This window comes from Puma concolor, chromosome A1 (assembly GCF_028749965.1).
Source record: "Puma concolor isolate L17-30 chromosome A1, mPumCon1.1.hap2, whole genome shotgun sequence".
Taxonomy (NCBI): domain Eukaryota; kingdom Metazoa; phylum Chordata; class Mammalia; order Carnivora; family Felidae; genus Puma; species Puma concolor.
Genome location: NC_141667.1, coordinates 131,432,346 through 131,458,731, shown reverse-complemented (window position 1 = coordinate 131,458,731; position 26,386 = coordinate 131,432,346). Strand labels below are relative to the sequence as shown.

The window sequence follows — 26,386 nt, the reverse complement described above, 5'->3', positions numbered from 1 at the left end:
GACTCATTCCCTCCTGAGCTCCAGGCCAGGGCCTCAGGACATAGGGACCAAGTTGGAGTTCTGGGTGAGATTTCCAGTAGACAGAGGAGTGAAAGGGCCTTGTGCTGCCCCTGAGGCACGAAGTCCACAAACAGAGCCACACCCTGGGCAGCCACTTCCCAGAAGTGCCTGCCACAAAAAAATAAAAAAAGAGGGTAACTTTCACCAGTGAACCCTGCCCACCAATGTCCCTGGCATCTGGAGTCTCCACTTCAGATAAGAAGGTTAATCAGAATTTGTTTACTCTTGGTTACATAGAAGGCTGAAGCCTCACCTGGTGCCTGGAAGTCCAGGCAGGGGTCTTGACCCCATGGAATCTTCTCTCAGGCCAAGACAGTGTGAGTGACTGCTATTCTCTTAGGATTCAGAGAGGGCCTTGTCCTCAAGAAAGCAGCTCCTCACCATGCTCCAGGAACGGCCTTGGCAGCCATCTTGATTCATCAGAACAATGTAAGCTCTTCACAGAGACTCCTCAGACCACTTACCTACCAGACCTTCAGGGAGTATTGAGGCCAATGGGAGAGTCCATGAAGAGAAGAAATTGGTGGCACTGTGTGTTAAAACTTCCCGTGTACCCTAGGAGCCATGCTCATCCATCAGGCCTGGTGCCACATGGCCTGAGAGAGGGTGGGAGCAAAGAGCTATCCTCAGTTCATGGGAGGGCTGACCCACCAGCCTGAGGATTGTGGGATGGGAAAATCAAGTTGCAGACGCCAAGAAGTATAGGAGCAGAGTAACATCAGAGGAAGTCAAAGAGTCTAATTTCTTTGAGAAGCAGGCCTTGTAAAGGCCTTTGGGCTGCGCCTGCCACTGCACAATTGCCTTATGAGCATTCTGTGTGGGCCTAACAGCCCCAGCAACCAAGATTAGGCTGCCCCTGGGTGGAAGCCCTTGTAAGAGCCAGGAACACAGCAACTGTGTCTCAAAGTGCCCAAAACACTTCTAGAGGAATTGATCTTCTCTTTTAGGCTTTTGTGAAAACTTTCTCTGGTCATTTTCCTGCATGTGTACCTTTTCTCTCTCTTTTCTAGCTCAGGAATGCTTTTTGACCACTGGTGCTATGGGGATGGATTACTTGACAAATTCAGACAGCAAACATTGACATTATGGCCAGGTGCCAGGTACAGAGGTAGATGATTTGGTTCAGACATTCAACAAGAATGTTTGAACCTATAGGATGTGCCAGGCATGGCTCTAGGCACTAGGGATATGGAAGCAAAGAAGACAAAGTTCCTGCTGTCATGAAATTCCTATTCTAGTGGAGGCAGGTAATAAACAATGGGGAGAGTATCATATAAGTTATCATATGATAACTATTCTGCAGAGAAATAAAATGGCATGGTGTCAGACAGTATGGAGGTAGCCAGTTTAGATTTGGTGTGCAAACTTTAGATTTGGTCCAGGCAGAGAGAATAGTGTAAAGGTCTCAGGACAAGAATAAGCTGTGTGTTTGAGGGGAAAGATCATTGTGGCTGCAGCATGGCGGATAAGGAGGAAAATGCTAGAAGATGGGGACAGGAAGATCAACAGGGGTCAGCTGAGATGAGGTATTTGGGGCCCTCTGTCAGAAGCTTGGGCTTGATGTGAAGGGAATGGAGGGCCTTTGAACAATGTGGTACATGGAAGTGAAAATATCCAGTGTGCATCTTTAAATGTTCACTGGCTCCTGTTTGCAGACTGGACTATAGTCCAGTCTAACACTTTAAGCAAGTGCGAAAGCAAGAAGATTATGGAGTAGGAGGATGATCCAGGAGAGATGAAGCAGGATGGTATCAGTGGAAAATACAGGGAATGAAACCAGGCAGAGTTTGGAGGGGAAGCCAAACAGAAGTGAATGAAATGTGGTGGCTACACAATGGGAGAAAATATGCATAAATCACGTATTACTCATATATCCAAAAACGAACTTGTGTATAAAGTAGTCAACCCTTATCGGTAGTTTTGCTTTCTGTGTTTTCAGTCACCTGTGGTCAAGTGTGGTCCAGAAGCAGATAATCCTCCTTCTGATGTATCATTCATAGTTTACAGCTGTGTTACAATACCTATATCATTCACCTCACTTTATCTTATCACATAGGCATTTTATCATCTCATATCATCACAAAAAGAAAAATGGTGAGTACAGTACAATAAGATATTTTGAGAGAGAGATACCATGTTCACATGACTGTTATTACAGTATACTTTTATAATTGTTCTAATTTATTATTGTTGTTAATCTCTTTCTGTGCCTAATTTATAAATTAAATCTCATCGTAGGTATGTGTGGATAGGAAAAAACTACAGGGTGTGGTACCATCCACAATTTTAAGCACCCACTGGGGTCTTGAAATGTATCCCCTACAAAAAAGGGGGGACTCCTGTATATAAAGAATGCTTACAACTCAATAATGAGAAGATAACACGTTTATTTATTTATTTTTTTTTTAATTAAAAAAAAATTTTTTTTAACGTTTATTTTTGAGACAGGGAGAGACAGAACATGAACAGGGGAGAGTCAGAGAGAGAGGGAGACACAGAATCTGAAACAGGCTCCAGGCTCTGAGCTATCAGCACAGAGCCCGACGCGGGGCTCGAACTCAGGGGCCGCGAGATCATGTCCTGAGCCGAAGTCAGACGCTTAACCCACTGAGCCACCCAGGCGCCCCTTAAATTTCTTTTTAACATTTATTTATTTTTGAGACAGGGAGAGACAGAGCATGAATGGGGGAGGGTCAGAGAGAGAGGGAGACACAGAATCTGAAACAGGCTCCAGGCTCTGAGCTGTCAGCACAGAGCCCGAAGCGGGGCTTGAACTCACGGACCGCGAGATCATGACCTGAGCCGAAGTCGGACGCTTAACCGACTGAGCCACCCAGACGCCCTGATAACACGTTTTTTTAAATGGCCAGAAGATTTGAAAGGACATTTCACCAAAGAAAATACAGATGGCAAGTTAGCACATGAAAAGTGCTCAACATCATTAGTTATTAAATACATGCAAATTAAACCACAATGAAATACCATGACACATCTACTAAGAAAGCTAAATGGAAAAGCTTTAACTTACCCAACTATGCCAAGTGTTGGTGATGACATGGGGCAACTGGAATGCTCCTAAACTGATGGCAAGAATATGAAATGATACAACTACTTTGGAAAACATTTTGGCAGTTTCCTAAGAAAATTCATTATATATATGTGTGTGTGTGTGTGTATATATATATATATATATATATATATATATATATATATATGTATATATAACACATAATGCTATATATTATTATAATATAATATATAATATATAAATATATCATAAATAATATATAAGTAATATCAGTCTTGGAGAAAAAGAGACATATTATTTACAGGGTATTTAATTTAAAATACTTCAGATTTCTCATCAGAAGGAGAGAAGGAAATCTCATTGTGGAGGCCAAAAGGAAATGGAATCACACCTTTAAAGTGCTGGAAGGAAGAAACCATAGATCCACACTTCTATATCCAATAAAAATATCTGTCAGGAATGCAAGTGAAATAAAGACATTCTCAGATGAAAAAAGAGTAAGAGAATTTCTTGACATTAGACCTGCTCTGAAATAATTGCTAAAAGAACTTCTTCAAACAGAAGGGAAATGATACCAGAAGTTCACTTGAAATACCAGGAATGAAGGAAGATCAACAGAAATGGCAAAATCTGGGTTAATTTAACATTCTATTATTAATTATTTGACTGCTCTTGGGTTCTTTAAAATATATTTTATGGTTGAGGGGCACCTGGGTGACTCAGTTGGTTAAGTTCCTGGCTCTTGATCTTGGATCAGGTCTTGATCTCAGGGTCGTCAGTTCAAGCCCCACATTGGGCTCTGTGCTGGGTGTGGAGCCTGCTTAAGTGTCTGTCTCTCTCCCTCTGCCCCTTCCCTGCTCACATGCAAGCTCTATCTCCCTCAAAAAAATTTTTAAAAATGCTTTATGTTAAAAAAATTATAACATTTTCTGATGGTGCTTTCAATGTATGTTTATATAAGAACAAAACTACAACATAAAGAAGGGAGAACAAAGGAATCTATATGGTGGTAAGGTTTTACATTCCACTTAAGATGGTAAAATGTCTATTTGAAGCAGACCTGAAAAGGTAAATATGTATACCATAATCTCTAGAGCAACCACTTAAAAAAAGATAGTTAAAAACACAATAGATGCATTTAAATGGAATACTAAAAAAAATTCAAATAACCCAAACATGCAGGAAAAAAGAAACAGGGAGGACAACAGAGAAACAAATAATAAAATAGTAGACATAAATTCATTCATATCAAGAATTGCATTAAATGTAAATGGTCTAGGAGTAGTGTAAGCAAAAAATGGTGAAGTTGAAAATTCCAGAAGCCCATCCCTACACAAAAGCAGAAAGTACACTGGCAAAACCTGTCAGAATCAGCTTAATTGGAACTCTAGAAATTAATTAAAAGTTTACAGCAACCAGGGAAATGTTTAATCAAGGAAGGAGGGGAACAGTTGAATCTTGGTAGAATTGTGTGGCATTTTAACTTACCCAACCCCCTTCCCTTCTCTCCAATTTGGTAAGAGACTTAAAGACAACTTGCATTACTGGTATAGGTTCTTAGTACCAGAGGGAGGAGAATGGGCCTTATTCTCAAGGAATTGTGGTGGTTTTGACCTGTCTTCTCAAGTACACGGAACATCCTCATGGATAGGTCATATGATAGGACAAAAAACAAGTCTTAGAAATTCAAGAAAATTGAAATCATATCAAGTATCTTTTCTGAGCACAGTGCTATGACACTAGAAATCAGCAATATGAGGAAAGCTGGAAAATCTACACAAATATGTGAAAACTAAATAACACATTCTTGAATAACCAGTGGGTCAAAGAAGAAATCTAAAAGGAAGTCCAAGAATATCTCAAAGCAAATGAAAATAGAAACACAACTTACCAAAAGCTATGGGATGCTGTAAAAGCAGTTCTGAGATGGAAGTGTAGAGCCATAAATACACATATTAAGAAATTAGAGGAGTGTTTGGGTGGCTCTGTCATTTAGGCATCTGACTCTTGATTTTGGCTCAGGTCATGATCTCACAGTTCATGAGATCAAGCCCCATGTTGGGCTTTGCCACTGACAGTGTGGAGACTGCTTGGAATTCTCTCTCTCCCTCCCTCTCTCTCTCTTCCTCTTTCTCTCTCTGCCCGTCCCTCGCTTACATGTGCGTGCACTCTCTCTCTCGAAAAATAAATAAACATTTATTTATTCAGACACAGAATCTGAAGTAGGCTCCAGGCTCCAAGCTGTCAGCACAGAGCCTGACGTGGAGCTTGAACTCACAAACCATGAGATCATGACCTGAGGCAAAGTTGGACGCTTAACTGACTGAGCCACCCAGGTGTCCCAAAATAAGTAAACATTTTCAAAAATTACAATAATAACAAAGATTAAAAAAATAGAAATGTAAAAACCTAACTTCATGCCTCAAGGAACTAGAAAAAGAAACGCAAATTAACTCAAGCTTAGTAGAGGAAAGGAAATAATAAAGGTCAGGGTGGAAATAAATGAAATGGAGACTGGAAGAACAACAGAATAATCATTGAAACAAAGAGCTGGCTCTATGAAAAGATAAACAAAATTGACAAATCACTAGCAAGACTGAGAAAAAGAGAAGACCTAAATATGTAAAATCAGAAATGAAAGAAGAGAAATAATAACTTACACCACAAAAATACAAGGCATCATAAGAGACTACTTTGAACAATTATACACCAACAAATTAGATAACCTAGAAGAAATGGATAATTTCCCAGAATCATACAACCTACCAAGACTGACCCAACCAATAGTGAATAAGGAGGTTGAATCAGTAATAAAAAACAAACCTTCCAGCACAGAAAATGTCAAGACCAGATGGCTTCATGGGAAAATTGTATGAAACATTCAAGGAAAAATTAATGCCAATCCTCAAAACTTTTCTAAAAATTAGAGGAGAGAACACTCCCAAACGCATCCTATGAGGCCAACATTACCCTGATACCAAATACAAATAAAGACAAAATCCCTGGTGAAAACGGATGTAAAAATTCTCAACAAAATATTAGCAAACTGAATTCAAGAACTCACTAAAACAGGGCACCTGGGTGGCTCACTTGTTTAAGCATCCAGCTCTTGATTTCAGCTCAGGTCATGATCTCTCTGTTCATGAGATGGAGCCCCACGTTGGGTTCTGCTGCTGACAACATGGAGCCTGGTTAGGATTCTCTCTCTCTCCCTCTCTCTGCCCCTCCACTGCTCATGCTCTGTCTCTCAAATAGCCATAAAAAAAAGAAAAAAGATAACCCATTAAAAGGACTCTACACTTCAACCAAGTGAGATTTATCCGTGGATGAAAGGATGGTCCAACATACACAAGCCAATAAATGTTATACACCACATTAGTAGAATGAAAGATAAAACCCATATGATCAAATCAATAGGTGCAGAAAAGGCATTTGACAAAATGCAACATACTTTCATGATAAAAACTCTCAACAGATTGTGGTACATAGGAGGAACATACCTGAACATAATAAAGGCCATATATGACAAGCTCATTACACTCAACGTGGCAAAATGGAAAGCTTTTCCTGTAAGATCAAGAATAAGACAAGAGTGTCTACATGAGGTGCCTGGTTGGCTCAGCTGGTTGAACATCCAACTCTTGGTTTCAGCTCAGATCGTGATCCCAGGGTTGTGGACTTGAGCCCTCTGTCAGGCTCTGCCCTGGGCATTAAGCCTGCTTGAGACACACACACACACACACACACACACACACACACACACACACACACACTCTCTCTCTCTCTCTCTCTCTCTCTCTCAAATAAGAAAAAAAAGGTGGGGGGGGGGAGCCTGGGTGGCTCAGTTGGTTAAGCATCCGACTTCAGCTCAGGGTATGATCTCACAGTTTGTGAGTTCAAGCCTAACATTGGGCTCTCAGCTGTCAGCACAGAGCCCACTTCTGATCCTCTGTCTCCCCCTCTCTCTGCCCCTCATTGGCTCATTCTCTGTCTCTCTATTTATCAAAAATAAAATAAAGCATGTTAAAAAAAAAAAGAGTGCCCAGTCTTACTGTTCTTGTTAAACATGGTACTAGAAGTTCTAGCTAGACAGTCAGACAAGACAAAGAAATTAAAGGGATCCAAATCAGAAAGAAAGACATAAAATTATCACTATCTGTTGATGATATGATTTTATATATCCAAAAGACAACTGAAAAACTGTTGGATCTCATCAATGAATTCAGTAAAGTTGCAGGGTATAAAATCCATACACAGAAGTCAGTTGCTTTTCTATATAGTGAAACATTTGAAAAAGAAATAAAACCATCCCATTCACAATAGCATCAAAATCAATAAAATAGTTAGGAATAAGTTAAACAAAGGAAGTGAAAGAGCTGTATAATAAAAGCTACAAGATTTTGCTGAAAGAAACCAGAGAAGACACAAACAAATTGAAGGACATCCCGTGTTCATGGATCGGAAGACTTCCTGTTAGAATATCCATGCTACTGTTAAAATATCCAAGCCATCATAAGAAAGAAGAACAAAACTGCCAAAAGTGAGGCATCACACTTCCTGATTTCAAACTATACTGTAAGGCTACAGTAATGAAAACAGTATGCTACTGGCATAAAAATAGACACATCGACCAGCGGAACATAATAGAAAGTCCAGAATTAACCATCTACATATCTAGTCAACTAATATTTGAAAAGGGAGCCAGGAACATCCAGTAGGGAAAGGACAGTCTCTTCAACAAATGGTATTGAGAAAACTGGATAACCACATGCAGAAAAATGAAACAGAATTCTTACCTAACACCACTCACAAAAATTAACATGGATCAGAGACTCAAACATAAGACCTGAAGCCATAAAACTCCTAGAAGAAAACATAGGAAAGAAGCTTCTCAGCATTGCACTTGACAGTATTTCTTTGGATGTGACACCAAAAGCACAAATAACAAAAGAAAAAAACCCAACAAGTGAGACTACATCAAACTTAAATCTTGTGCACAGCAAAATAAACAATCAACAAAATGGCGAGGCAGGTTAATATCCAAAATTTATAAAGAACTCATACAATTCAATAACAAGAAAAAAATCCGATTAAAACATGGTCAGGGGAACTAAATAGACATTTTTCCAAAGATGACATTTAAGTGGCCAACAGGCACACAAAAGGTGTTCAGCATCATCAGGGAAATGCCCTCACACCTGTCAGAATGGCACTCGTCAAGAAGACTGGAGAGAAAGTGTTGGGGAGAGCATAGAGGACATGCATTGTTGGTGGGGTTTTAAACTTGTTCAGCTGCTGTTGAGAACAGTATGGAGGTTCCTCAGAAAATTAAAAACAGAACTACCATGTGATCCAGCAATCCCATTTCTGCATATATATCCAGAGGAAATGAAAACAGGATATCAAAAAGATATCTGCACCCCAATATTCTTTGCAGCATTATTCACAATAGCCAGGATACAGAAAAAGACTAAGTGTCCATCAACAGATGAAAGAATGGATAAAGAAGATGTGGTATATTTATACAATGGAATGCTATTCATCCATGAGAAATAAGGATATTCTGCCATTTGCAACAACCTGGATGGCCCTTGAGGACATAATGCTAAATGAGATAAATCAGAGAAAGACAAATACTGTATGATCTCTTATATGTGGAATCCAAAAAACTGAAATTGCAAAAGCATAGAGTAATATGGTGGCTACCAGGGATTGGAGAGTGGGTAAAGGAGAGAGGTGTTGTTTAAGTTGCAAATTTGGAGCCAGTACATAAGTAAATCCTAGAGACTTAATACATGGTACAGTGATTATACATAACACAACTGTATTACAAACATTAGCAGATAGAAGTGTTGGCTAATGCTGTTATGACAATCATACTGTAATATAAATGTATCAAACTAATATGTACACTTTAATTTACACAATGTTATATTTCAAATATAACTCAATAAAAATTTTTAAAATAATAAAATAAAAATAAAAACTTAGTATACTGCTACAATAATCAAAACACTTTGGTGATGCCACATACACATACATATCAGAATTGAGGTGACCAAAATGAATGCTTACATTTAGTCAATTGATTTTCAATAAAAGTGCCAAAGCAATTCAATTATATTTTCTACAAATGGTGCAGGGACAATTGAATATCCTCATGCAAAATGAAGAAGTTATGCACTTGTCCCACACGACACACAAAAATTAACTCAGAATGGATAATAGACCTAAATGTAAGAGCTAAACCTGCAAGATGTTTAGAAGAAAACATAGAAGAATATCTGTGTGACTTTGGATTAAGCAAAGATTTCTTAGTTATGACACCAAAAGCACAATCTGTAAATGAAAATTAACCAACTGGGCTTCAAAAAATGTAAAACTTCTACTTTTTAAAAGACATTATCAAGAAAAGGGATAGTCAAGGGCTACCTGGGTGGCTCCGTCAGTTAAGCATCTGACTTTGGGTCACGTCATGATTTCACCATTCGTGAGTTCAAGCCCCGCATCGGGCTGTATGCCGACAGCTCATAGCCTGGAGCCTGCTTCAAATTCTGTGTCTCTGTCTCTCATCCCCTCCCCCACTCGTGCTCTCTCTCTCTCTCTCTCTCTCTCTCTCTCTGTCTCTCTCTCTGTCTCTCTGAACAATAAATAAACTTAAAGAAAAGAAAAGAAAAAATGGATAGTCAAGTCATAGACTTCAAAGTATTTGCAAATCTTATATTGGATGAAGGACCTATCTAAAATATATAAAGAACTCAGAAGGCAGAAGAAGGGAAACAAAGAAATGAGAAATGAGAGAATAAACAGAAAACAAAAAATAAAATGACAGGCTTAAGCCATTATATTTAATTAAATTAAATATAATTTAATTTGCATATTATATATGCAAATTAAAACCATGATGAGATACCACTATGTGTCTGATAGGATAGTTAAAATAAAAATGTATATATTGTCAGAACTAAGTACGTAGGGGAGATGGAACACCTGGAATTTTCATACACTGCAGATAGAAATACAATACGACATACCACTCTGGAAAATGGTTTGACAGCTTTCTACAGTTAAACACACTCTTACTAGGTGATGCAGCAACCCTACCCCTAGCTATTTATCCTAGAGAAATGAAGATGTATGTTTATACAAGTACCGATAACAAATGTTTATAGCAGCTTCATTGGTAATTGACAAATACTGGAAGCAATTCAAATATTCAGTGAGTGAATGAATAAACAAACTCGTATATCCATGCAACGAAAACTACTCAGGAAAAAAAAAAAAAGAAAGGCATGAACACAACACAATTTGGATGAATTTCTAAGTCGTTACGCCGAGTAAAAGCAGCCAGTCTCAAAAGGGTACACACTGCCTGATTCCATTAACATGACATTCTTGGAAAGACAAAACTATGTTGAGGGAGATTAGATCAGTAGTTCCCATGGGGTGGAGAGTGGTAGCACCAGAGAATTTTTATTTTGTATCTTTTTTGTTTATTTATTAATTTTTTAGTGAGAGGGAGAGGCAGAGAGAGAGAGGGAAAGAAGAATCTGAAGCAAGCTCCATGCTCAGCGCAGACCCCAATGCAGGGCTTGATCCCACAACCATGAGATGATTTCAAGATTTGGACACTCAACCAACTGAGCTACTCAGGTGCCCCTATTCTGTATCCTGATTGTGGTGGTGGATACTCAAACCTATATGTGTATTAACATTCATAGAACTGTTAGTTTCACTGTATGTTAATTTAAAAATGAAATAGGTCACACAAGGAATAAACCTGATACGTGTCAACAATATGGGTAAATGTCAAAATAATTCTACTGAGTCAAAGAAACCAGGCTGCGTATGATGCCATTTTTATAAAATCCTAGAAAATACAAACAAATGACGGACAATTGAGCAGTGATTACCTCGGGGTGGGGAGGTGAGGAGGGGATTACTAAGTGGTGTGAGGAAACTTTGGGGGCTGATTGATCTGTTCACTCTCTTGATTGTGGTAATGGTTTCACGGGTGCATGCATATTCCAAACTTAATAAATTGTACATCTTAAGTCCAGTTTCTCCTATGTTAACTATATTTCAGTAAAGCTGTAAAATAAAATACCTTGGTGCCCTGGAAGAGCACAGGATCCATTGACAAAGAAATTGACAGTCTTGTAACCCAGAGTTACATGAACAGAAGCTGTGGGATCCAAAGCTGGAACTTACCCCCACCCAGCTGTGAAACCCTCCCATGGCTAGTTAGTGTGAACACTGTTTTAACATTTACATGCACACCCTGAGTTACAGAAAACACATGGTCGGCTCATGTTAAGGCTGAGCATTTGAAGAAACTTTCTGCTCTTTTCCCAATGCTCTCCTAGCATTTAATCTTTGGTCTTCATGGTGTATCCCAACCTACAGTTCACAAACTGTGTGGCCTTGGACAAGTTACTTGGCCTCTCGAATCCTCACTCTTCCTGAGCATCTGTGAAACACCAGAGTCGGTGTGAGGAGTGGATGACATCAAGGCTGCAAAATAACAACGTGTCACCAACTAACAGAGGATACTTCTGGGAGGATTTTGTCTTATACCTTTAGGAATATGGCATCATACATGTAACACTTTTGATGCTGAAAAGAGTGAGAGACAGAGAACTGCAACTCTGGGTCAGGATACCACAGTCCTAAGTATGGCTGGGAACCTTCCCATCCTACTTACTATCTAGAGCCAAGAGAGAGCCCCATTTCAGTTCACAGATGGGGCCATGAGAGACTCAAAGAGCTCATTGATGGCAGAGCTGAGACTCCTGACTCCTAGCCCAGTTCTCTGACAGCAAGAGCAGATATTTGGGACCAAGGCCAGAGGGGAACCAGAGAAATTGTTACCTGGGGGCTACAAGTGAGAGAATAGGGGAGGTAGTTGAGTGGGAAGCTGTTTTAAGAGCCATAGCCTGCTGCAGTCTAAGAGCAGGGGGAGAAGGTAGGAGGGAGTGAATGGGCCGCACTGATTACACTCATTCACTTCTCCATCTGATATTTATGGATTTCCAGCACCATGCTAGAAACTAAGGGATGAGGAGATAAAAAGTGACATTTTGACACAGTTCTAATTCTGCCATGCATTTGGTCCCAAACTATTGGACAAACACCGTCGTCACCTGGGTTTGTTCTTGCTGCCCATTGGGCCAGTGTTTAGGGTGAGGAGGAAGAAACTTTGAGACGCCAAGTGGCCAAGAGAAGGACTTGAGACCAAGAATGGATGCTGTCTAGATCCAGGCCTTCCAAGCTCCAGATGGCACCTGACATCTCTCCTTGATTGGACTCAGGCTATTACTGACAGTCAACTGGGTAGACACCCATAAATTAATGGCTCCTGTGCAGAAAACAGAACTCAGTCCAAACACTTGGGTCTGTCCTTACCGGGTAGATGGGCTGCTGGGTGGATAAGGTTGGGCAAGCTGGTGATTTGCCTCTGAGGTTCCGCAGTCCAGTCTCAACATTTGTCAGCCACCAGAGAGCGGTGTTGGGGCATGCCCAAGCCCCAGAAAACTGTGTCTCTCAGCCAGAGGATAGCAAACAGAGCTTGGCTTCCTCCAGCCCAGAATTCATTTGTTTTTCTGATACGTTTTAATCACCTTAAACTCATAAAGCCACTGTGTGTACAAGAGTTTCAAAGGCAGCCTTGCAGCCTGTTCCCGAATCCCGCTTTAGTACGAATCCTTGGGGAAATACCTGGAACAGCCAGTAGAGGGGGATGGAGAGCTGAGATCGCGGATCCCTAGGCGAACAGCAAGCTGAGGCCACAAAAGGGCTACAGAAATTGCTCTGTATTAGAAATGGACTGGAATTGGGTGAGGAGGAAGGAGTGGGCAAGGTGGTATAAGGTTGGAGACAAAAGGAATGCAAAATGGAGTGAAGAGGAAAATCCTCCTCAGTGGTGTGGCCATAGGACTTCAAAAAACAGGAACGCTAGTGTTTAGTTTGAGATTCCTTCTGCCACAGAGGAATCTATATAGCTGCTCAGCTTTCTCTGTGGCCAGGACTCAATGGAAAGGGCTGCATTCTGTTGGTGTGCAGAACAGGAGCAACTCTGGGAGAACGTCTGGATGAACAACATCACAGGAGCAGGGACACAGAGGTGGTCATGGGAACACAAGCCCCTGGAGATGTGCAGCCACCTTGGCAAAGCCTTTGGGCAGGCACAGGGGCAGAGATGAGTTCAGCCTGCTCATTCAGGTCTCAGAAGCCTGGAAGAGCCCTGCTTACATAGGAGTTATATGAGAGGGCTCCAAGACCATGACACAGAAGGTGTGGGGGAAGGAAGCCAGGAGCCCAGGTCCAGGGGTCCCCTACCACCTGCAGAGAGAATGGAAATCTAAGAGGTTGAGGGCTTTTCCTGCAGAAAGTGGAATTCAGGTATGGATCCTAAAGGAAGAGAAGGAGCTGCAGGGGTGAGAAAAGGCAGATCAGGTGTCCACGACAAGCCCTGCTTGATGGGATCCTGCCTCCTCCAGCTCATCCCACACCTCTACACATCACACACAGACCCAAGTTCAAGCCATGAACCCTAGAGCAAAGCCTAAGCCTCCTAACGTATTTGCCATATTAAACATTAACGCCTCATCTCTTTCCACGTGGTTGTAAGAGTTCTTTTAAGAACATAAGTGAGATCCAATGCTAATATCATCCTCAATGGGGAAAAACTAAGAGCTTTCCCCCTAAGGTCAGGAACAAGACAGGGATGTCCACTCTCACCACTGTTATTCAACACAGTATTGGAAGTCTTAGCCTCTGCAGTCAAACAACACAAAGAAATAAAAGGCATCCAAATCAGCCAAGAGGAGGTCAAACTTTCACTCTTCGCAGATGACTTTGGCTCTTCACAGATGACATGATACTCTATATGGAAAACCCAAAAGATTTCACCAAAAAACTGCTAGAATTGACTCATGAATTCAGCAAAGTTGCAGGATATAAAATCAATGCACAGAAATCGGTTGCATTCCTATACACCAACAATGAAGCGACAGAAAGAGAAATCAAAGAATCGATCCCATTTACAGTTGCACAAAAAACCCCATAAAATACCTAGGAATAAATCTGACCAAAGAGGAGAAAAATCTATACACTGAAAAGTATAGAAAGCTTATGAAAGAAATTGAAGAAGACATTAAAAAATGGGAAAAGATTCCATGCTCCTGGATAGGAAGAACAAATATTGTTAAAATGGCGACACTACCCAAAGCAATCTACATATTCAGCGTGATCCCTATCAAAGTAACACCAGCATCGTTCACAGAGCTAGAATAATCCTAAAATTTGTATGGAACCAGAAAAGACCCCGAATAGCCAAAGCGATCTTGAAAAAGAAAACCAAAGCAGGAGGCATCACAATCCCAGACTTCAAGCTATATTACCAAGCTGTATTCATCAAGACAGTATGGTACTGGCACAAGAACAGACCCTCAGATCAATGGAACAGAATAGAGAACCCGGAAATGGACCCATAAACATATGGCCAACTAATCTTTGACAAAGCAGGAAAGAATATCCAATGGAATAAAGACAGTCTCTTCAGCAAGTGGTGCTGGGAAAACTGGACAGCGACATGCAGAAGAATGAACGTGGACCACTTTCTTACACCATACACAAAAATAAACTCAAAATGGATGAAAAACCTAAATGTAAGACAGGAAACCATCAAAATCCTCGAGGAGAAAGCAGGCAAAAACCTCTTTGATCTTGCCCGCAGCAACTTCTTAATCAATACGTCTCCGGAGGCAAGGGAAACAAAAGCAAAAATGAACTACTGGGACCTCACCAAAATAAAAAGCTTCTGCACAGTGAAGGAAACAATCAGCAAAACTAAAAGGCAACCGACAGAATGGGAGAAGATATTTGCAAATGACATATCAGATAAACAGTTAGTATCCAAAATCTACAAAGAACTTATCAAACTCAACACCCAAAAAAAAACATATAATCCAGTGAAGAAATGGGCAAAAGACGTGAATAGACACTTCTCCAAAGAAGACATCCAGATGGCCAACTGACACATGAAAAAATGCTCAACATCACTCATCATCAGGGAAATACAAATCAAAACCACAATGAGATATCACCTTACACCTGTCAGAATGGCTAACATTAACAACTCAGGGAACAACAGATGTTGGCGAGGATGCGGAGAAAGAGGATCTCTTTTGCATTGTCGGTCGGAATGCAAGCTGGTGCAGTCACTCTGGAAAACAGTATGGAGGTTCCTCAAAAAACTAAAAATAGAACTACCCTATGACCCAGCAATTGCACTACTAGGCATTTATCCAAGGGATATAGGTGTGCCGTTTCGAAGGGACACACGCACCCCCATGTTTATAGCAGCATTATCAACAATAGCCAAGGTATGGAAAGAGCCCAAATGTCCATCAATGGAGGAATGGATAAAGAAGATGTGGTATAGGGGTGCCTGGGTGGCTCAGTTGGTTAAGGTCCGACTTCGGCTCAGGTGATGATCTCACGGTTCATGGGTTTGAGCCCCACATTGGGCTCTGTGCTGACAGCTCAGAGCCTGGAGCCTGTTTCAGATTCTGTGTCTCCCTCTCTCTCTGCCCCTCCCCCACTCACGCTCTGTCTCCCTCTGTCTCAAAAATAAACATTAAAAAACAAAAAAGAAGATGTGGTATATATATACAATTGAGTATTACTCGGCAATCAAAAAGAATGAAATCTTGCCATTTGCAACTACGTGGATGGAACTGGAGGGTATTATGCTAAGTGAAATTAGTCAGAGAAAGACAAAAATCATATGACTTTACTCATATGAGGACTTTAAGAGACAAAACGGATGAACATAAGCGAATGGAAACAAAAATAATATAAAAACAGGGAGGGGGACAAAACAGAAGAGACTCATAAATATGGAGAACAAACTGAGGGTTACGGGAGGGGTTGTGGGAGGGGGGGGGGATGGGCTAAATGGTAAGGGGCACTAAGGAATCTACTCCTGAAATCATTGTTGCACTATATGCTAACTAATTTGGATGTAAATTTTAAAAAAATAAAAAATAAAACAAGTTAATAAAAAAAGAAAATTAAAAAAACAAAAAACAAAACAAAGTAGATTTTAAAGAAAATAACAAAAGCAATAAATAAAGGTATTCCATAAAAAAAAAAAGAACATAAGTCAGATAATGTCCCTCCTCTGCTTTAAACCTTCAGTGACTTCCCATTACTTGAAGAAATGCAGAGTCCTCTCTCTGTCCTGTGTGGGCTGTCCCTTCCCTCCCTAGCTTCGTTTCCTGCCCCTCAACTAATGTGCTTCAGCCACCTGTGTCTTCCTGCTGTTTCTCAACCACACCAGGTTGATCCCCACTTTAGGACGTTCACCCTTCTGTTTAGCTGTATCTTCCCCCCAGAGTTCACAAATCAGCTTCTTTATATCAGTTAGCTCTCAAATGTCACCTTCTCAGAGAGGTCTTCCCTGACATGTAAGTGGCTGTTGCTCCCCAGTCTGTCTCTGTCACATGATTCTCTAGTCCTCTGCACTACATGAAATGGCCTTTGCTTCTCCAGTGACTCCTCCACTATGATCTAAGCACTTTGAGGGCAAGACTTTGCCTGTCATCTTTACTAATAATCCTTAGTGCTTGTCACAGTGCCTGGCACATAGAGGTGCTCAGTAAATAATTTTTGAAAGAATTCAGTGTCCAATCAACCCTATTTAATAAGTTTGATTATCACTTCCAATTTATAAGAGGAAATCAAGGCCTAGAAATATTAGTTTAATTTGCCCAAAGTATAGGCAGTTCAGGCAAAATCTGAACTCAGTCAGCCTGACTTTTGTGCTTATGCCTTGACATTGGATTATTTTACCTCTACCTTTGTCTGTTCCTTCCTGGATAGCGCTTAACACAATTTATAGTTGTTTTGCTTGTTTGTGGTCTGTCCCCTCTGCTGGCCTCATTCTTCTAGAAGAGGGCCAGGTCCTGTCCACTGCATTTTTGCCAATGCATATACCAGTGCCTGACTCATTGCAGGTACTCTGTGTTTGCTGGCTGAATGGATAAACACTAAGTGAACAGACAGTTGAGGGATAAATGTGAAGGACCATGAGCATGCCAGTGGCGGTGGGTTTTCCCAGGCCCTGGCCGGAGCACAGTGCCCAGAGCCCAGCAGTGCCTGGGCAAAGGGATCCGCTGACAAGTTGCCTCTTGCTGTTGCAGAAGGCATCTTTCGGGGCAGATGGTGGTAGTCTTGCTCCCTCTTATGGCAAGGGTCACCTGCTCCATGAATCTTCAAACTTGGGGTGATTCCCCAACGAGGGGCCTGGGTTTGGCCTTTGCTCCTGACCACTGCCGGGAGTCTCGCCTGTCTAGTAGGGTGACGCCCAGGGTTCTGAGTGGATCTGTGGAAACAGCTTCTTTTCCACCCATTACATTATGTCAGCACCTTTTTCAGCTTCTGAGAAACAGGAAGCACCATGATGTGTGGTGGGGTTTGAAAGGATGATAAGAGACATAATCACATTTCTTTGGTTTAAGCATGGAGGGCTGGGGTTCCTGTTTGCTCTGACTCTAACACATCAACTTTTCCCTTTAGCCAGAATTTTGGATGATGAGGACTGTGTGGAAAATATGCTTTATGGGGGGAGGGGGGAAAGAGCAAGGGGATAAGAGTTTTTTAAATTATTGTTATGAGGCCTCATATGTACAAAAACCTGTACATACACGTACAGTTTAAAACATAACAAAACAAAACAATCCTTGTGCCCACCACCCCATCCCCGAGAAGGTGACTTTTCCATAGTTTCTCACTCCCTCCCCACTAGAGGTAGCCACTATCTTGATTTTTATGGTTAATCATTTCTTGGCTATTCTTTATGGTTTTATCACATACGTAAATATCCTCAAATTATGTATTATTTTGTTTTACCCTTTTTTGACCTTTTTATAAAGGGAATCATGTTGGATATATTTAAGACTTGCTTTTAGGGGCACCTGGGTGGCTCAGCTGGTTAGGCATCCTGCTTCCGCTCAGGTCATGATCTTGCAGTTTGTGTGTTCAAGCCCTGCATCAGGCTCTGTGCTGACAGCTCAGAGCCTGGAGCCTGCTTCAAATTCTGTGTCTCCTTCCCTCTCTGCCCCTCCCCTGCTCACGCTCTGTCTCTCTCTCTCTGTCTCAAAAATAAATAAACATTAAAAAAAAATTTTTTTTAATGGTGATGCTAGAAGGACGTTAGCTAAATACCAAGGAAATCAGACTTTAATTAATAATAATGTATCAGTGGAGTGCCTGGGAGGCTCAATCAGTTAAGCGTCTGACTTTGACTCAGATCATGATCTCGCAGTATGAGAGTTCGAGGCCCAGGTTGGGCTCTGTGCTGACAGCTCAGAGCCTAGAGCCTGCTTCAGATTATGTGTGTCTCCCCTCTCTCTCTGCCCCTCCCCCGCTCACTCTCTGTCTCTCAAAAATGAATAAACATTAAAAAAAATTTTTAAAGAAAAAACAATAATAATGTATCAGTATTGGTTCACTAATGTGACAAATGTACCATCTGGTTGTGAGATGTTAATAATAGGCGAAATTGAATGTGGAATACATGGGAATGCTGCACTCTCTTCAGAATTTTTCTGTAAATCTAAAATTACTCTAAAATAAAAAATTTGTTAAATAAAACCTAATGCTATTATGCACATACTTGCTTAAATCTCTTAATGTCCACGTGCAAGAATTTCTTTGGAATATATACCAGATTGAAATTCTGGGTCATAGAGTACATGTGCCTTTAGTGTTATTAGGCCCTTCATTTCAAAAGTACCAATTTTTACTGAACCACACAAATTGTGTAAGAATTCCTTTTACTTAACATCCTGGGCAAGACTTGTAATATCTTGACTTTTTAAATTTTTGCCAGTCTGGTGGGTGTGAGATGCTATCTCATTGTGGTTTAATTTTGCATTTCCCTGACTACTAACAAGGTTGAACATCTCTCTATGTTTATTGGCCATCTGTGTTTCCTGTTCTGAGAATATGCTTATTCATGTCATTTACTTTTTTTTTTCTGGTGGGTTATTTATCTTTTTCTTATTGAAGACTTATCTTTTTCTTATTAAGAGGACTTTGTTACTCATTCTGAAAACTATTCCTTTGTCACTTACACATAATACAAATGTATGTCCTAGCTTTTTTTTTTTTTTACTCAGTAAATTTGGTGAATATTGAATGTATATATCTTTTCATTAATAGTCTGTGCTTTGAGAGATTTATTTATGAAATCCTTTCATTTGTTCTGGAGAGTTCTTATTTATTCCTTCACATCCTCTTCTTTGGCCTTCTCTGTGTCCTGGGGGCAGTCTTGTCTGGACTATGTTAATGACTTCTTTCTCATGTGCTCCCCATTGAGTTTGACCATGAGGAGCACTGACAGGCCATTAAAGGGCCTGAGCTAAGTGAAGTCAAGGTGTTTGTCTTCCCAGCTCTCTCCTTGCAAGGTTACTGCAGGTTAGCTATGTCCCTTGATTGAGGGTCCTGTTTCCTGCTGGTGGCCCTTTCCACACAGTCGGCTGTATCTCAGAGTTTCACCAACTATTTCCACTCCTTTCACAGCTCCTGTTAGCGGCCCCAGAGGACTGCATGTTTTCCCTCATGTTTTCCCTGCATCCTTTTCCCACTGTTATAATGGTCCCATTATTAAATAAACTTTCCTCAAGTTACCCAGTTTCCTGGGAGACTTTCAGCTGTTTTCTGCTGGATATACTCATCCCAAGGTCATATTTTCTTCTTAATTAATTAATTAATTTTTAAAGTAGGATGCACACCCAAAGTGGGGTTTGAACTCACATGTCCAAGAGACCAAGAGTCACACACTCTACTGACTGAACCAGCCAGGTGTCTCTCTCTCTTCTTTATAATAATCTTTTTAATGTTTATTTATTTATTTTTGAGATTGAGAGAGAGAGTCCCCATGAGAGCTCTAGGGAGGGGCAGAGAGAGAGAGGGAGACACAGAATATGAAGCAGGCTCCAGGCTCTGAGCTGTCACACAGAGCCTGACGTGGGGCTCAAACTCAGGGACTGGGTGACTGTGACCCAAGCTGAAGTCAGACACTTAACTGACTAGCCACTTGGCTGCCTCACCCCTCTTTCTTTTAATTATTAGTTATTTATTGGTCTATGTCCCTACTCTGCGATTTCTCCCCCTTGGCACTGCTGACATTTTATATGGGATAATTCTTTGCTGTGGAAGCTATCCTGTGTCATTTAGGGTGTTTAGTAGCATCCCTGGCCTCTGACCACTACATCATGGCATTAGCCTCTTTCTTCTCTCAAGCTGTAGCAACCAAAACTTGCCCAAATGTTCTCAGGGCAGGGGTGGAAGGTGGAAATTGCTGTTGAGAACCACTACTCTACCCTATGTCAAGATCACACTGACCTAATTATTAAGGCTTGATATTTCATGGGGCAAGATCTCCCACTTTGATCTCCTTCTTTAGGATTGCATTGACTATTCTTGGACCCTCCATGTACATTATTAGAATCAGCTATGTAAGTTCCATGAAAAAATTGTTGGGATTTTGATAGAATTTTCACTGAATTTATAGATCAGGATCCGAACTGTGGTATTGATTTTTCATATCCATGGTGACAGCAGGTCTCTGTGGTTGTTAAGATCCTTTTAAAATTATTTCAATAAAGCTTCAAATTAACTTTCAGTAAAGTTTTTCATATTTGGCAGATTTATTCTTTGGCACCTTATATTTTTTGTAAGTATTACAAACGATATCTTCTTTAAGATTATATTCCTATTTGTTGGTGATGTGTAACAATGTAATTGATTCTGTATATTGGTCCAGAGATTTGCTACATTCTTCTTTTAAGTTTATTTATTTATTTTGAGAGAGAGAGAGAGAGAGAGAGGGAGAGAGCAGGGGAGGGACAGAGAAAGAGGGAGAGAGAGAATCCCAAGTAGCCCCCACACTGAGCTGTCAGTGAAGAGCCCAACGTGGGGCTCGAGCTCACGAACGACAGGGTCATGACTTGAGCTCAAATCAGAGTCGGGCACTTAACAGACTGAGCCCCCCAGGTTTCCCTAAACTCTTATTCCTTATAATGATTTGAGGTTTTATTTTGGGTTTTACTTATGTCATTGTTTTGGGTTTTATTTTTGTCATTTTGCATCATCTATATACATATATGCAGATATTTGTGTATATACATGAATTTTGTTTCTTTTGTTACAATCCTCATATTTATCAGTACTAGTTATAATCTTGTTGCAAAGACCAGTACCTGCAGTCACATTTTTTAAAAGAAGTGGATTTAATATCCATGGCCACCATTAGCCCATATAAAGCCTTTGTGCAAACTGAGGGAAAAAAGAACCCTCTTCCTCAAGACCCTTTGCTTCCATCTGGTAGGAAACTATCATGATACGTATGCAAAGCAACAATGTCTATGAGGTAAGCGGAGCACCACTTACCACTGGGATTGTGCAGTGCACATGCAGTGGTCCTGCACATGTTCTTGCATTGTTCCTGCTTTTCAAGGAATGTTTTTAACATATTACCACTGAGCACAGTATTTTCTGTAAACTTATTGGATTAGAGAAGTTCCCTTTTGGGGCACCTGGGTGGCTCAGTCGGTCGGTCATCCAACTTTGGCTCAAGTCATGATCTTGTGGTTCATGAGTTCGAGCACCACGTTGGGCTCTGTGCTGATAGCTCAGAGCCTGGAGCCTGCTTCGGATCCTGTGTCTCCCTTGCTGTCTGCCCCTCTCCCATTCATGTTCTCTTGCACTCTCTCTCTCAAAAATAAAAAATAAAAAAAAAAACATTAAAAAAAAAGAAGTCCCCTTTTAACTTTGCTGAAAGTAGTTATAATAAGTGGATATTGGGGCGCCTGGGTGGCGCAGTCGGTTAAGCGTCCGACTTCAGCCAGGTCACGATCTCGCGGTCCGTGAGTTCGAGCCCCGCGTCGGGCTCTGGGCTGATGGCTCAGAGCCTGGAGCCTGTTTCCGATTCTGTGTCTCCCTCTCTCTCTGCCCCTCGCCCGTTCATGCTCTGTCTCTCTCTGTCCCAAAAATAAATAAACGTTGAAAAAAAAAATTTTTTTTTAAAAAATAAAAAATAAAAAAATAAAATAAAAAAAAAGAAGTCCCCTTTTAACTTTGCTAAAAGTAGTTATAATAAGTGGATATTAAATTTCAGTAATGCTTTTTGTGCATTGATATATGATTTATCTCTTTAATTGTTTAATGTGGTAAATTACAGTAATAGATTTTCTAATTTTGAATTCCTGGAGTAAATTCAACTTAATTATTGTGTAATATCTTTTTATACATGTTGGGTTTGGATTGATAACATTTTCTTTACAGTTTTTACATCCAGGTTCCTGAGTATAGGATCATAATTTTCTTTTTTATATCATCCCCCTCTGATTTTACTAATATATATTAGCTTCTCAAATGAGCTAGGAAATATTCTGGTTTTTTTTCTGTAAGAGTTTATATATGTTTGGAATTACACGTGACTTGAAAATTTGGGAGGACTCACCCATAAAACTGTCCAGTGTTTGTATATTCTTTGTAGGAATATTTTAAATGATTAATTCAATTACTGTAATGGTTATAGAACACTCTATAGTCTTGCATCAGTTTTTGGAATTTATATTTGTGTTGGACACATGTTTGGGTGCCTTCTCAGATTGTTTCCACTTCCTCCTTTCTCTCTCTTGGCTACCACTCCACTCACACCAAGTCATCCCTACACTTCCAGGCACAGATGAAATGTTACACTATGTGGAATGGAATCTGGCCTCCAAGTGGCTGCCATTGGCCCAATAATGCAACAGAGGAAATTTTGACCATTGGGATATGGCAGAGAAAAGGGAGCCTGGCATATGAATTCCCCTCTCCTTTGCCCTTTCTCTGCACTGTTCTAAGGTATACCTTCTTCTTTCAGCACTTCTGCAGAAATTCCCTGGGACAAGAAATCTCTCCCTGCAGAGAGATTTACTATGCTTACTCACGCCTTGGTGTGAAGTTGTGGCTAGTGCACTAATGTATCACATCACACTGCTGCACATCCTTCTTGCCTCAGTTCCCTTTCTTCCTCAACCTAACCAATACAGGCTTAGAACTCCCAAATTAGCAGTGTCTGGGTGTCTCAATCAGTTGAGTGTCAGACTCTTGATTTCGGCTCAGGTCATGATCTCATGGTGTGTGGGATCAAGCCCCACATTGGGCTCTGCACTGAGCGTGTAGCCTGCTTGGAATTCTCTCTCTCTCCCTCTCTCTCTTTCTCTCTCTCTCTGCCCCCTCCCATTCTTTGTGCCTGTTCATGCACATGAGCACGCTCTCTCTCTCTCTCTCAAATGATAAACTTAAAAAAGAAAAAACCTCCCACATTAAGTGTCAGTACTTCAATGCTTTCCTCAGGCTCTGCTTTTCCCCAGCCCTCACACCTGGGCTATGAACAGTTGGTATCAGATATAACATGTCCTTGGAATGAAACTTTGAAGTTCAATTGCTCACTTCTCTAAAATGATAGGAACTTATTGCTGACACTAAGTAGAATGACAGTAACTTATAACATGCAGTGGCTTTGCAGTTTTTTAAGCTTTTAATTCTGCATAACTTGGATGAATGGCAGATGGAGAGCAAAGCAATGGAAGATGAAGTGGATAGGATATACGGGAACTCTGTTCATTACGAGTACAGAGCCCAGTGACTCTTCCGACAGCCCTGGAGATCTTACCAAAGGAGTGATAGGCTCAGAGCAATCTAATTCCAATTTAAGGTATGCTCTGAATGCTAGCAAACTTCGATGGCAACTTTAAAGGAAACCCCTGGAGCACATGCACCCCAATTATAGCAGTGCTATCAATCAATGGAATTTGTCAGAGAAAGACAAAGATATGATTTCACTTATATGTAGAATTTGAGAAACAAAACAGATGAACACAGGGGAAGGGAAGCAAAATTAAGATAAAATAGAGAGACAAACCATAAGAGATACTTAAATACAGAGAACAAACTGAGGGTTGCTGTGGGGTGTTGGGTGGGGAGATGAGCTGAATGTGTGATGGGCATTAAGGAGGGCACTTGTTGGGATGAGCATTGAGTGTTACATGTAAGTGATGATTCACTAAATTCTATTCCTGAGATCATGATTAACTGTATGTTAACTAACTTGGATTTAAATTTTAAAAATAAATGAAAAATAAAGGGGACCCCTGGAGCACCTGCTGGCTCAGTTGGAAGAGCATGTGGCTTTTGATCTTGTGGTCATCAGTTCAAGCTCCGTGTTGGGTGTATAGATTACTTAAATAAATAAAACTTCAAAAAAATGAATAGAGGCTCCTGGGTGCCTCAATCAGGTGAGCATCTGACTCTTGATTTTGGCTCAGGTCATGATCCCAGTGTCATGGGATCAAGCCCCAAGTTGGACTCCATGCCAAGCGTGTATCCTGCTTAAGATTCTCTCTCTCTCTCTTCTTCTCCCCCTGCCCCCTGCTCATACTCCCTCTCTCTTATACATACATACATACGTACATACATACATACGTACAGGGGACCTTTATCTCCTGCTGCCACAGGGCAGACTAAGCTGAGATTTAGGCTTAGGGTCTGATTATGCACAGGTCTTTGTAGAGCTTCAGAGGAAAATAGTTATGCACCTTCGGCTTTCTTCTATGGCAAAGTGGCAGTCTTTGCAGGACAAGAGTGGGACCATGAGACCTGGGATAGGAGCATGGGAGTGAGAAAACCTGAGACTGTTGACACCCTGTATTCTTCTGAGGTCCCACTACCTGGAGATGCAGCCCTTTCCCCTTGCCAAAATAGACTAGCTCTCCTTGCTTGGAGACAGAATAATTATTTCTCTTGGAACAAGTTCTTCACAAGATGGCATTTGTTCTCCTCCTAACCCTCTTCCCTCAACACTCCCCACTGCCTGCAGGCCAGTAATCAGAATTAGAGTTCAGGATAGTTTGTATCAGTTAGGGCCCAATCAGAAGACAGAAGCTGTACCAGTTATTTTAATAGAGAGAATTGAATATAAATAATTGTTAAGCAGGTATTGGATAACTGGAGAGACAAAAAGGGAACAATAAGGTATCAAGAAGGTGGCGACTTGTGGAAAGTAGTTACTGCCCCTATGACTGGAGATCAAAGGGAAGAGGTTAGAATTGTTTAAACTTAAAACCTTATGGAAGAAACTCAAGTATCTGAAAGTCATTGCTCTGTGGAGGGGGCACTACTTTGCTGCCAGTGGTGTTTCTGAGTTTAGGAAAGGGGCCTATGGGAATGGGAGCCAGATCTCCGGGGAGAAGGTGTTGGTTAAGCAGTGATGGGATCTTGGTAGGATGGGGTACACCAAGGCTGTTTGAGTGAATATTGGCAAAACTGCAGACTGTAATTAATCGCTGCTACTTGAATGAACCACTGCTGCCGGGATAACACTGAGATTAGGATTAGGAATAGGAAAGGCTGGAATAGGAAGCCAAACAAGGAATAGGAAGCACATGGAAAGGAGCAAGTCTCTTCTTCCTCCAGCCTCCTAGTCTAGCACCCCCTATTGACAGATCCTAACAGAAAATCAGCTGGTGAAGGAGAAATTGGTTTTGCAGGATCCCCGTTCTGGCAGTGCATAGAAGGCGGGTCAGAAGCTCAGGCTCATTAGCTTCCCAGCTAACATTCAAGTCTGCAGGAGCTCACAAATATGTACTGTCAGAATCCAGGGCTGCGTGGATCCTGTTAGTTCAGAAGAATATAGAGTTGAGTAGAGTTGAGTTCAGTGATAGGGGGGCTACTCACTCTGACACAGGAACACCCAGAGCTGATCCTAACAGTTTGCTGGAATCGCTCTTTGAGACATCACTTGGTGGCGGCTTACAGCATGTGAAATGGAGATGCCACAACTTCCTTTCCATAGTGTTGAAGAAGAGAGCAGATAGCTCAGGCAGTAGGAATACTAGATGGATGTATTGTGTATGGTCTGAGTACTCACCATCTGACTATGCTGTCTGGAAAGCACAGAGAACACTCCTTTCACTAACACAGCAGGAGATGCACTAGTGAGGAGAAACAGGCATCATTGCAAAGCTTGGTAGTGGAAGTTCTCCATAAGCTGAGTTGAAGGTAGGGGATGCTGACATTGACATGGACTCCCTAATATTAGTGGGAAAGATGGAATCCCTAGAATGGCAGAGGCCAGGTTTGAAGCTCTTAACCATCAGAAACAAAGTGGTCATAATTACTGCAATGAACAGTCAGGCTATATCAAATCCCTTTGACCCTAAGGGATTTATAGTGGTG

At 41.0% G+C, this 26,386-nt stretch overlaps 1 protein-coding gene across 4 annotated transcripts in view; it reads left to right on the top strand.

The window, feature by feature from the left end:
- The window catches only part of LOC147584477 (uncharacterized), a 134,380-nt gene that overhangs the window by 90,656 nt on the left and 17,338 nt on the right, over positions 1 to 26,386 (top strand). The window contains exon 4 of one of the 4 annotated variants that reach the window (XM_086704493.1): positions 2,117 to 11,142. The exons of the other annotated variants lie outside the window; for them this stretch is intronic. Within the exon in view, the coding sequence (XP_086560619.1) occupies positions 2,117 to 2,172 (56 nt within the window). The 3' untranslated portion in view covers positions 2,173 to 11,142. Of the gene's footprint in view, positions 1 to 2,116; positions 11,143 to 26,386 lie in introns of those variants that run through there. 4 annotated transcript variants of the gene reach the window in all.